Source organism: Kogia breviceps, chromosome 2 (assembly GCF_026419965.1).
Source record: "Kogia breviceps isolate mKogBre1 chromosome 2, mKogBre1 haplotype 1, whole genome shotgun sequence".
NCBI lineage: Eukaryota > Metazoa > Chordata > Mammalia > Artiodactyla > Physeteridae > Kogia > Kogia breviceps.
Genome location: NC_081311.1, coordinates 180846215 through 180859159, shown reverse-complemented (window position 1 = coordinate 180859159; position 12945 = coordinate 180846215). Strand labels below are relative to the sequence as shown.

At 41.0% G+C, this 12945-nt stretch overlaps 1 protein-coding gene across 1 annotated transcript in view; it reads right to left on the bottom strand.

Moving 5' to 3' along the window:
• Positions 1 to 201: 201 nt before the first annotated feature.
• Positions 202 to 12945, bottom strand: part of XRCC5 (X-ray repair cross complementing 5) — a 100641-nt gene continuing 87897 nt past the window's right edge. Inside the window, exons 20-21 of the mRNA XM_059052792.2 lie at positions 6970 to 7044; positions 202 to 441 (exon numbers count right to left, since the gene is read on the bottom strand). Of these exons, the coding sequence (XP_058908775.1) occupies positions 427 to 441; positions 6970 to 7044 (90 nt within the window). The 3' untranslated portion in view covers positions 202 to 426. The remainder of the gene's footprint in view (positions 442 to 6969; positions 7045 to 12945) is intronic.

Genomic DNA, 12945 nt, shown 5'->3' with positions numbered 1-12945 from the left:
GATCAGACAATGGACTAGACCTCATGGGGAGTATTGAGAAACTCACCAGTGACCATGCCATCATTCTAGATGAGATAATTTCATGAGGCCTGCAATCCTCAACAATATACCAGGTTGGGATGAAATCCATTTTCCAGTAACTTCAAAGCATGTGTGTAATACACTGAGATCAATAAGACCATAAAAGAAATAATACACTGATCAGAAAATAATGACTCTTTATTAACTTGTATAGAGTCTAAATTATCCCTTATATATGTTCATATTCATTCCATAGGGAACTAGGTGATTCACTTCTGTTTAATCTGCAGGGACCATCTCCAGAGCTTCCGTTTCTACTTGAATGACCTCCTCCAGGTTGTTCTGTATAGAACTCTCAGCACCACAGTGATAGGAACTCTGGTAGATTCCCCACACATCCATGAGCTATATCAAATCCAGCTGTAAACAGGAACAACAAATTTAGAAAGGAGGCAGGCCAACTCCAGAACACTGCTTCTCTGGGGAGAGAACCATAGTGACATGGTTCTCTTCGCTGGTGGCATGGATGGACTTGCACACTTACTCACTGCTAACTAAATTAGCAGTTAAATTTAGGAGCTAAATTCTAAGTATCTCTTCATTTCAATCCTAAGAACTTCTCCACAAAACGGCTGCAAGTTTTTACTGGACTGCTGTCATGTGAGGCTTAAAGGCAGGAAGTTTCCACACATGAAAGATGGATACAAAAGCCAATACTCTACACAGCCTCCCAGGCATCCAGACATGGTGTGATAAGGTCCAGAAATCCCCAAATAACTATCAGCCTATTTTGTTTACATAAAGTAACTGAGAACATTTAAGAATTAGGCTTTTAAAAAGCTGTTTTTATTTGTCAACCCACACAAATCGCACATTGTATTGCTTATTTTGGTTGAGAGCAATTTCAGCAAATTTTGACATTTTGCTGCTAAAAGAATAGCCTTCCCAGCTCTTTTTTAGTCCTTCAATGAAAGGATTAAACTGAAGGAACAATAAACTTAAAAAACCATAGAGCACAGGAACATCCAATATGAAATTACTTATCTGATTACAAGTATAATGGCAATAAAAAATAGGGTAGAGAGCTGCTGGTGTGTTAGAAATTAAAACACAAATATGTGAGCTGGAAAACAAAATGGTGGAAATAACTGCGAGGAGCAGAATAAAGAAAAAAGAATGAAAAGAATTGAAGACAATCTCAGAGACCTCTGGGACAGCACTAAACGCACCAACATTCGAATTATAGGGGTCCCAGAAGAAGAAAAGAAAAAGAAACGGTCTGAGAAAATATTTGAAGAGATTAGAGTTGAAAACTTCCCTAACGGGAAAGGAAACAGTCACCCAAGTTCAGGAAGAACAGAGAGTCCCATATAGGATAAACCCTAGGAAAAACACACCAAGACACATATTAATCAAACTAACAAAAATTAAATTCAAAGAAAAAATATTAAAAGCAGCAAGGGAAAAACAAAAAATAACATACAAAGGAATTCCCATAAGGTTACCAGCTGATTTTTCAGCAGAAACTCTGCAGGCCAGAAGGGAGTGGTAGGATATACTTAAAGTGATGAAAGAGAAAAACCTACAACCCAGATTACTCTACCCAGCAAGGATCTCCTTCAGATTCGATGGAGAAATCAAAAGCTTTTCAGACAAGCAAAAGCTAAGAGAATTCAGCACCACCAAACCAGCTTTACAACAAATGCTAAAGAAACTTATCTAGGCGGGAAATACAAGAAAAGAAAAAGACTCACAAAAACAAACCCAAAAGAATTAAGAAAATGGTAATAGGAACATACATATTGGTAATAACCTTGAATGTAAATGGATTAAATGCCCCAACCAAAAGACACAGACTGGCTGAATGGATAACAAAAAAAGACCCACATATATGCTGTCTACAGGAGACCCACTTCAGACCTAGGGACACATACAGACTGAAGGTGAAGGGATGGAAAAAGATATTCCATGCAAATGGAAATCAAAAGAAAGCTGGAGTAGCAATACTCACATCCGATAAAATAGACTTTAAAATAAAGACTGTTACAAGAGATAAGGAAGGACACTACATAATGATCAAAGAATCAATTCAAGAAGAAGATATAACAATTATAAATGTTTATGCACCCAACATAGGAGCACCTCAGTACATAAGGCAAATGCTAACAACCATGAAAGGAGAAATCGACTAACACAATCACAATAGGGGACTTTAACACGTCACTTACATCAATGGACAGATTATCCAAACAGAAAATAAATAAGGAAACACAAACTTTAAATGACACAATAGACCAGACAGATTTAATTGATATTTATAGAACATTCCACCCGAAAGTGGCAGAATACACTTTCTTCTCAATTGCACAGAGAACATTCTCCAGGATAGATCACATCTTGGGTCACAAATCAAACCTCAGAAAATTTAAGAAAAATGAAATCGTATCAAGCTGCTTTTTTTTTTTTTTCTGCTGTACACGGGCCTCTCACTGTTGTGGCCTCTCCCGTTGCAGAGCACAGGCTCCGGACGCGCAGGCTCAGCGGCCATGGCTCACGGGCCCAGCCGCTCCGCGGCATGTGGGATCCTCCCTGACCGGGGCATGAGCCTGTGTCCCCTGCATCGGCCGGCGGACTCTCAACCACTGCGCCACCAGGGAAGCCCCAAGCTTCTTTTTTGAACACAACACTATGAGACTGGAAATCAATTACAGGAAAAAAACTGTAAAAAACACAAATACATGGAGCTAAACAGTACACTACTAAATAACCAAGAGATCACTGAAGAAATCAAAGAAGAAATTAAAAAACACATAGAAACAAATGACAATGAAAACACAATGACCCAAAACCTATGGGGCACAGCAAAAGCAGTTCTAAGAGGGAAGTTTATAGCAATTCAATCTCACCTCAAGAAACAAGGAAAATCTCAAATAAACAATCTAACCCTACACTTAAAACAAGTAGAGAAAGAAGAGCAAAGAAAACCCAAGTCAGTAGAAGGAAAGAAATCACAAAAATCAGAGCAGAAATAAATGAAATAGAAACGAAGAAAACAATAGCAAAGATCAATAAAACTAAAAGCTGGTTCTTTGAGAAGATAAACAAAACGGATAAATCCTTAGGCAGATTCATCAAGAAAAAAAGGGAGAGGACGTAAATCAATAAAATTAGAAATGAAAAAGGAGAAATCACAACTGACTCTGCAGAAATACAAAGTATTATAAGAGACTACTATAAACAGCTATATGCCAATAAAATGGACAACCATGAAGAAATGGACAAATCCTTGGAAAGGTACAATTGTCTAAGACTGAACCAGGACGAATTAGAAAATATAAACAGACCTATCCCAAGTAATGAAATTGAAACCATAATTAAAAATCTTCGGGCTTCCCTGGTGGCGCAGTGGTTGAGAGTCCGCCTGCCGATGCAGGAGACACAGGTTCGTGCCCCGGTCTGGGAAGATCCCACATGCCGCGGAGCAGCTGGGCCCGTGAGCCATGGCCGCTGAGCCTGCGCGTCCGGAGCCTGTGCTCCGCAACAGGAGAGGCCACAACAGTGAGGCCCGCATACCACAAAAAAAAAAAATAAAAAATCTTCCAACAAAAGTCCAGGACCAGATGGCTTCACAGGCAAATTCTATCAAATATTTAGAGAAGAGCTAACATCAATCCTTCTCAAACTGTTCCAAAAAATTGCAGAGGGAGAAACACTCTCAAATTCATTCTACGAAGCCACCATGATACCAACACCAGACAAAGATATCACAAAAAAAGAAAATTACAGACTAATATCACTGATGAACATAGATGCAAAAATCCTGAACAAAATATTAGCAAACAGAATTCAACAACATATTGAAAGGGTCATACACCATGACCATGTGGGATTTATCCCAGGGATGCAAGGATTCTTCAATATATGCAAATCAATCAATGTGATACACCATATTAACAAATTAAGGAATAAAAACCATATGATCATCTCAATAGATACAGAAAAAGCTTTTGATAAAATTCAACAGCGATTTATGATAAAAACTCTCCAGAAAATAGGCATAGAGGGAAACTACCTCAACATAATAAAGGTCATATATGACAAACCCATAGCAAGCATCATACTCAATGGTGAAAAACTGAAAGCGTTTCCACTAAGAACAGGTACAAGACAGGGATGTTCACTCCCGCCACCCTTACTCAACATAGTTTTGGAAGTCCTAGTCACGGCAATCAGAGAAGAAAAAGGAAAAAAAGGAATACAAATTGGAAAAGAAGAAGTAAAACTGTCACTGTTTGCTGATGACATGATACTATACATAGAAAATCCTAAAGATGCCACCAGAAAACTACTAGAACTAATCAATGAATTTGGTAAGGTTGCAGGATACAAAATTAATGCACAGAAATCTCTGGCATTCCTATACACCAACAACGAAAAATCAGAAAGAGAAATTAAGGAAACAATCCCATTTACCACTGCAACAAAAAGAATAAAATACCTAGGAATAAACCTGCCTAAAACACTTGTACTCAGAAAACTATAAAACACTGATGAGGGGCTTCCCTGGTGGCGCAGTGGTTGAGAGTCTGCCTGCCGATCCAGGGGACACGGGTTCGTGCCCCGGTCTGGGAAGATCCCACATGCCACGGAGCAGCTGGGCCTGTGAGCCATGGCTGCTGGGCCTGCGCGTCCAGAGTCTGTGCTCCGCAACAGGAGAGGCCACAACAGTGAGAGGCCCATGTACTGCAAAAAAAAAAAAAAAAAAAAAAACAAACAAAAAACAAAACAAAACAAAAACACTGCTGAAAGAAATCAAAGATGACATAAACAGATGGAGAAATATATCATGTTCCTGGATTGGAAGAATCAATATTATGAAAATGACTATACTACCCAAAGCACTCTACAGAGTCAATGCAATCCCTATCAAACTACTAATGGCATTCTTCACAGAATTAGAACAAAAAATTTTACAATTCGTATGGAAACACAAAAGACCCCGAATAGCCAAAGCAATCTTGAGAAAGAAAAACAGAGTCGGAGGAATGAGGCTCCTGACTTCAAAGTATACCACAAAGTTAGAGTAATCAAGACAGTATGGTACTGGCACAAAAACAGAAATATAGATCAATGGTACAGGGTAGAAAGCCCAGAGATAAACCCACGCACATACGGTCACCTAATTTACAACAAAGGAGGCAAGAACATAAAATGGAGAAAAGATAGCCTGTTCAATAAATGGTGCTGGGAAAACTGGACAGCTACATGTAAAAAAATGAAATTAGAACACTCCCTAACACCATACACAAAAATAAACTCTAAATGGATTAAAGACCTAAATGTAAGACCAGACACTATAAAACTCTTAAAGGGAAACATAGGAAAAACACTCTAACATAAACCACAGCAAGATCGTTTTTGACCCACCTCCTACAGTAACGGAAATAAAAACAAAAATAAACAAATGGGACTTAATTAAACTTAAAAGCTTTTGCACAGCAAAGAAAACCATAAACAAGACAAAAAGACAACCCTCAGAATAGGAGAAAATATTTGCAAGTGAAACAACAGACAAAGGATTAATCTACGAAGTATACAAACAGCTCATGGAGCTCAATAACAAAAAAACAAACAATCCAATTAAAAAATGGGTGGAAGACCTAAAGAGACATTTCACCAAGGAAGACATACAGATGGTCAAGAGGCGCATGAAAAGATGTTCAACATCAATAATTATTAAAGAAATGCAAATCAAAACTACAGTGAGGGATCACCTCACGCCCGTCAGAATGGCTATTATCAAAAAATCTAGGGCTTCCCTGGTGGCGCAGTGGTTGAGAGTCCGCCTGCTGATGCAGGGGATGCGGGTTCGTGCCCCGGTCCGGGAGGATCCCGCATGCCGCGGAGCGGCTGGGCCCATGAGCCATGGCCGCTGGGCCTGCGCGTCCGGAGCCTGTGCCCCGCAACGGGAGAGGCCACAGCAGTGAGAGGCCCGCGTACCACAAAAAAAAAAAAAAAAAAAAAAAAAAAAATCTAGAAACAATAAATGCTGGAAAGGGTGTGGTGAAAAGGGAACCCTCCTGCACTGTTGGTGGGAATGTAAATTGATACAACCACTATGGAAAACAGTAGGGAGGTGCCTTAAAAAACTAAAAATAGAACTACCACATGACCCAGCGATCCCACTACTGGGCATATACCCTGAGAAAACCATAATTCAAAAAGAGACATGTATCCCAATGTTCATTGCAGCTCTATTTACAATAGCCAGGACATGGAAGCAACCTAAGTGTCCATCAACAGATGAATGGATGAAGATATGGCACATATATACAATGGAATATTACTCAGCCATAAAAAGAAATGAAATTGAGTTATTTGTAGTGAGGTGGGTGGACCTAGAGTCTGTCATACAGAGTGAAGTATGTCAGAAAGACAAAAACAAATACTGTATTCTAATGCATATATATGGAATCTAAAAAAAAAAAAGTACTGATGAACCTAGTTGCAGGGCAGGAATAAAGATGTAGATATAGAGAATGCACTTGAGGACATGGGGTGGGAGGGGGAAGCTGGGGCTAAGTGAGAGTAGCGTCGACATATATACACTACCGAATGTAAAATAGTTAGCGAGTGGGAAGCAGCAGCATTGCACAGGGAGATCAGCTCGGTGCTTTGCAATGACCTAGAGGGGTGGGATAGGGAGGATGGGAGGGAGGCTCAAGAGGGAGGGGATATGGGGACATGTGCATGCTTATGGCTGATTCACTTTGGTGTACAACAGAAACTAGCACAGTATTGTGAAGCAATTATATTCCAATAAAGATCTATTAAAACAAAAAAAGAGAAAATAAGAAGCAAGTCTATGAGAAGCAGGCTTTGTGGCTGTATTTACAGCTCAGGCAAGTTCAAGCGTTAGAACACCTGCTATATCTTAAAAGTACTTACCAAATCATCCACGTCACCACCTTCCTCACATTCAGCTGCTGTGTCTTCATCTGGATTTTCTTTGGGGGCCAGAAACTGTGAATAGAAGTCAGGCACAATACCAAAAGGACGTTTTTGCCTCCTTTAATGGAGGAACGCATGCAAATGGCCCAAAAGAAACATCATCTTGACGTACGCTCCTTCATTTGGCTCTGGATGAGCCAAGTTTGAGGTTGAAGAGTCCACTAACTAGTCACAAAGAAAGTTCTTGACAAGAGGGAGGAAATGACACGGCTCGCCAAGGCAGTGAGCATGCGGAGGGTCCTACATCAGGCACTGAGGACAGCAGATATTCCCATTTCTGCTCCCACAGGGGGTATGTGGGCTCATGAGGGTTCAGAAAAGAACCAAACACCCCAAACTCTGCCTCTTTTGAAGAGAGCATTAAGAATCAAGTGTCTGGACTTAAAGATTATAACCACCTATTCCTCAATTCCACTGCGGACAAAAAAGGTAAAAGGAAGGACTTCTTTTAGAGATGTGAAACACAAAAATGGGTGAGCTTGGGAGATTGTTCAATTCTTTTCCTGGCAATCTTTAAATTTCTGTTAGAAATTGTTTGAAAACAGGAAGGTGGATGAGAAAACTTATAGTGTAAACTTCTGCTTAGCATCAGTGTTCTAGACTTGGAACTTCTAAAAGGCAGATATGGGGACTTCCCTGGTGGCGCAGTGGTTGAGAATCCGCCTGCCGATGCAGGGGACACGGGTTCGTGCCCTGGTCCGGGAAGATCCCACATGCCGCGGAGCGGCTGGGCCCGTGAGCCATGGCCGCTGCGCCTGCGCGTCCGGAGCCTGTGCTCCTCAAGGGGAGAGGCCACAACGGTGAGAGGCCCGCGTACCGCAAAAAAAAAAAAAAGGCAGATATGTAGAAAAGCAAGGGCGCTGAATTGAAGTTTGCAAGGATCTAGGAATGCAACTCAGATTTTAAAAGGGTAGTGAGTGCCCTTGAAGACTATCTGAACATTCCTGCCCTCCATCTTGTCCCTCCAAGAGATAGCAGTGGGGACTCTCATCCTTTAAGGTGTGTGGTAACTGCACCTAAGACGTAGTTTCTATGAACCACTTATCCATCCTCACACCAGAGTTGATCTTCTTCTTGTAGCATAAGTACATAACATGGTGGCAGAGACAAGGCTGCAGGAGTGAGTGTTTTTAAACGGGGAGGTGGGAGGTGAGACACGCCTCTCCTGGCAAGCATCCCTCAGGGTCAGTGTGCATGGAGCCTGCAGGCAGTGAGCGAGCCTTTCGGCCCACTTGCTCCTGTAGTAGCTCTACCCAAGAAGGAAAGGTGTACTCATACGCACTTTCCTCACTTTCTCAACATGAAAGCATGGCAAGAACTGCTTTCCCAATATATCCCTGTGATTTCTATGGTACAATGGACATAATGGAGGCCTCAGAAACCTAAGATCTATAAATAGGCCTTGTTAGCACCTTGGACATGGCCATGACAGGTTTTTTTATGTGTTTTTTTTAAAAAATTAATTTATTTTTGGCTATGTTGGGCTTTCATTGATGTGCGCAGGCTTTCTCTCTAGCTGCAGCGAATGGGGGCTACTCTTTGTTGCGGTGCGTGGGTTTCTCATTGCGCTGGCTTCTTTTGTTGCGGAGCACAGGCTCTAGGTGCACGGGCTTCAGTAGTTGTGGCTCTCAGGCTCTAGAGCGCAGGCTCAGTAGATGCGTCGCACGGGCTTAGTTGCTCCGCGGCATGTGGGATCTTCCTGGCCCAGGGCTCGAACCCGTGTCCCCTGCATTGGCAGGCGGATTCTTAACCACTGCACCACCAGGGAAGTCCCTGACAGTTTGTTTTTGACTCAACATCCCTCCTGGACTTTTTCCTCCTCAGTCAAAACCATCTCATCATTCATTAACTTCAATTTTGATTGAGAGATTAAGGAATTTTTCTTCTTCTAAGGACATTTACAAATCTTTCCATAGTCCTCTGTTGACCCTGAACTGGATTGTGTTCAGCGCTGGGCATCTACGGTTTAGGGGACAGAAAATGCTAGCAGTGGGTGCACAGCCTGGAATAGAACTGTAACGCAGCATCCATATCATTAATTCTATTTATTCTGGTTGATTTTTAATAAAGATATCTGAGGGCCACATAGAGATACATGAGTAAGACATTCACACTGTATTTGCATATGGTTTACATCTAAACCCTGCTCTTAGCTTCCCAAATTAATCTTTACTTATGATTCTAATTATTATCAATATTAAAAAAATAATTTTTATTTTGTTCCTCTCCTCTCTTACTCACGATCATTGACCCCCACATGGTTTTCCCTGCAGCAAGAATACCAGCGCAAAGGACAGAGACTTATCCAGCTGGTGAGAAGTGAATACAAGGTAGAGCTGTGTCTTACCAAACGCCTCTGGGGGGCTACAAACGACCAGCACCTTCAAACACAAGCTCCATGGTCTCAATGTTTCTGTAATCCACTATATCTTTTATCATCCCTCAGAAACCTGATACATGGTAGGTATTTATTGATGAATCTAGAAAATTCCTAATGTTTTTTGGCACACAGCCTCTAAAAGTTCTAATTCCCATTCCCTCCTCACCTGCAAAAGCCCCTTTCATACTGCAATTACAAGATAAATGAAGATAGGACCGTCTGCACAGTATGACCATGGTATATACAATTAAACACAAATGGCATGTCTCTGAGATGAGGCCAAGCTCCTAGGAAGAAAAGAACGGCAGCAAACAAACTCCCATTTCCATCAAGTGCTAAACATCTGCAACTGATTTCCTGACAGATCTGCTTCACATTTCTGCTCAAGCAAATTACAGCTAAAAGCTGGGCTGCCATCCATTATCCTCCCCAAAGTCCCAGGTGAGGCTGATCTCTTACACATATCACTCCTTATCATCAGAGTTTTTAACTACAAGTAATTTCCAGGCTGTGCAGTGACAGGGAAGCTAGAGATAATGCAGAGAATTAAACGACTGGCCTGTTTTCTCAGTAAAAGCAACAGGTTCTCTGAATGCAGCCGAAAGGGGCACAAGTCACCTCTTGACTTTTCTTATGTTCTTTCTCTCTGCAATATGCTGAAAAAGCAGAGAATAAACAGAAAGAACAGTTGTGTGACACAGTCCTCCATCCTCAAACCACCGTCATTTACTTGGGGTTACCAAGAAAGAACCTCCTTACTTGGAGATCTTTATGAAATGGATAAACTACTACTTCTCACGTACACTGAAATACAATCCTGGCCACACGCAGAGAAACTGCATCAATAACCTCTATATATTAGCTTCCAGTCGTATTCCTCCATAAGACTAAAAACTAAAAATCAGCTCGTCCTCAGACCCTTACCAATCCCCAAACTGAAAACACATGGCTTCCACCGGGCTTATTCCAACACCATCAGGTGATTCTAAAGAATCACCCATAATCCAGACACACAAAAGCATCAGGAAGAATGAAAATCTGCTTGCATGTATTTTGTCTAAAATGACACACACTTAGGTTTCATTAATGCTATTTTCATGCTATAAAGGCAATACAGTGCAGCAGAGAAATCCTGCAAACTAGTGTGGAGGAAAGAACCATAACCTAAGCACTGCCCGTTCCTCAGTAACGCTGGGCAAGCCACCTGGCCTCTCTATAACTAGTCTCCCTCAAAAATAAAATGGGAATACTACTACTGACCCTATCTATTTCATGGGGTTGGATTGCTTCTCAGGTAAAATAAAGTGTACAAAAATGTTTTGTGGTACTGTAGATTTTATGTTCCAATCCCTAGGAATACACCCAATACACGTCTACCAAATGATAGGTATAAGAACATCCACAGCATTTTTATTCACAATTACCAAAGTTTGGAAACAATCAAATGTCCATCATTAGGAGAATGGATGAATAAATTGTGGTATAGCCATAAAAGCGAATACTACCTAGCTATAATAAAGAAATGAACAATTTTAACATCATGGATGAATCATAAAAGGCATGATACCAATTATGTGAAGGTTAAGACAGGCAAAATGATGCTCAAGTGACAGATGTCATCAGGGAGCCTTCTGAGGTGTTGGCAAATGCTCTTTATTTTGATCTGGGTGGCGGGTCCTCAGATATATGAGCATGTAAGAATTTATCAGTATACACATTTAAGATTTGTGCATTTACTGTATGTTCCACCTCAAAAAAAATTTTAAATTGTATCTTAAAAGTATCAAGCTCTAAACAAATATAAGGTAACACTGTGATATTTTAATTATCGCTTTTCTCATACTAACATACAGAACAATTACACTAGAGATTGAAGGCAGAAAAGGAAAGTGGAAAAGAGCAAAGAAAAATGTCATGGGGTCCAACAGCGGCCAGCAGTTAGAGAAAATTGTTCTCAAGAAACGATTCTTAAATTTTATCTTATAACCCTTCACAAGGTTTTGGAGATCTCTTTTGAAAGAGGGAGCGTGAGCCTCTTTTCTTTATGTACCTGCGGCTGGTGGCATCCTAAGGTGGAGGCATGGAGATGACTATAGTAGGAATCCAGGGTCTGGGCTCTAGGCAATTCAGCTAGCCATGAACTTGCCGTGAGACACCGAGAAAGTCAACTTCACCTCTCTAGACTGCATCTAGAAAATGACCAGTTCACTAAGCTTTGAGCATCTGTGATGCTACGATGGAAAAAATCAATAAATGTCAACAACAAAAAAGAAGGCTAGATTAGGCAGCTATAAAGAAAACAAGTGCTAAAATGGTGCTTTCTCCCCCATAGATTTTGTATCAAATGATTGTTTAGACATAGCTCAGCATCCTGGAATCCCGTGAGAAACAATATTCCAAAGCCATGGGAAGAAATCCTCTTTACCCTCTGTGCTCTTACTATGGAGTAAAAAGCATGGAGGACTGGGGGTCAGTCCAACAACTGGATTCCTAGCCAGTAACTCACTATGAGATCTCAGACACAGCATTTTACGTCTCAGCCCTAAGTTTCTTCGTATATAAAATAAGGAGTTTGGACTAGATCAGTATTTTTCAGGTTCTGCTCCTTGAGGTCCTGAGGGCTCTTCCAAGCCCCGTGGGCATGGGTAACCCCAGTTTGCAACCTCCACTGCCCATCAAGTGAGAAGCATCACCTTTCTCTGTTTTATCTATCAGGCTTCCTTGTAAGCTTTCAGTTTTAAGAAATAAAAACTCAGCTAGGAGATCATTAGGATTCGTTCCAGCTGAATAAAATTCTATACAACTTAAGCCAGTATCCTCCGCCTTAGTGAAGGCTCTGACTCGTTTAAATTCTTTTAGCCCAGGGCTTCTCAGCAGCAGCATCCTTTGTTGTGGGGGCCTGCACCCACTAGGAGGCAGTAGCATGCCGCCTGCTGTAACCACCCAGAATTTCTGGACAATGGCAATGTCTCCTGGGGAACAAAATCACCCTTGGCTGAGAACAACTGTTCTAACCCTAACACAGGTTAGTAGGAAAAACTTAAAAGAAACTTTTTTTTAAATAAAGAAGATAAACTTCAAATAAAGAATCAGCTTATCTCGACCTTTCACAAGTGCAGGTCTCTCACTGACTGTGGTTCCCAGATGCTCCTGGAATGTGCCAGGATAAACAGGCACACCTCCTACCCACCACAGAGCCATGCCCTGCGAAATGAGATGACGGAGGAAGGGTGCACAGGAGCTACCAAGGCCCATCCGTGTTGTTGCAAATGGCAGGATTTCCATCTTTTTACGGCTAAGGAGTATTCCATTGTATATGTATACCACATCTTTATCCATTCATCAACGATGGGCACTTAGGTTTTTTCCATATCTTGGTTATTGTAAATAATGCTGTGGTGAACAAAGAAGTGTATATATCTTTTTGAATGATGGACCTTGAGAGTATTTTGCTAAGAGAAATAAGTCAGATAAAGACAAACAGTGTATGATTTCACTCATATGTGGAATATAAAACAAAAACAAAACAAAAT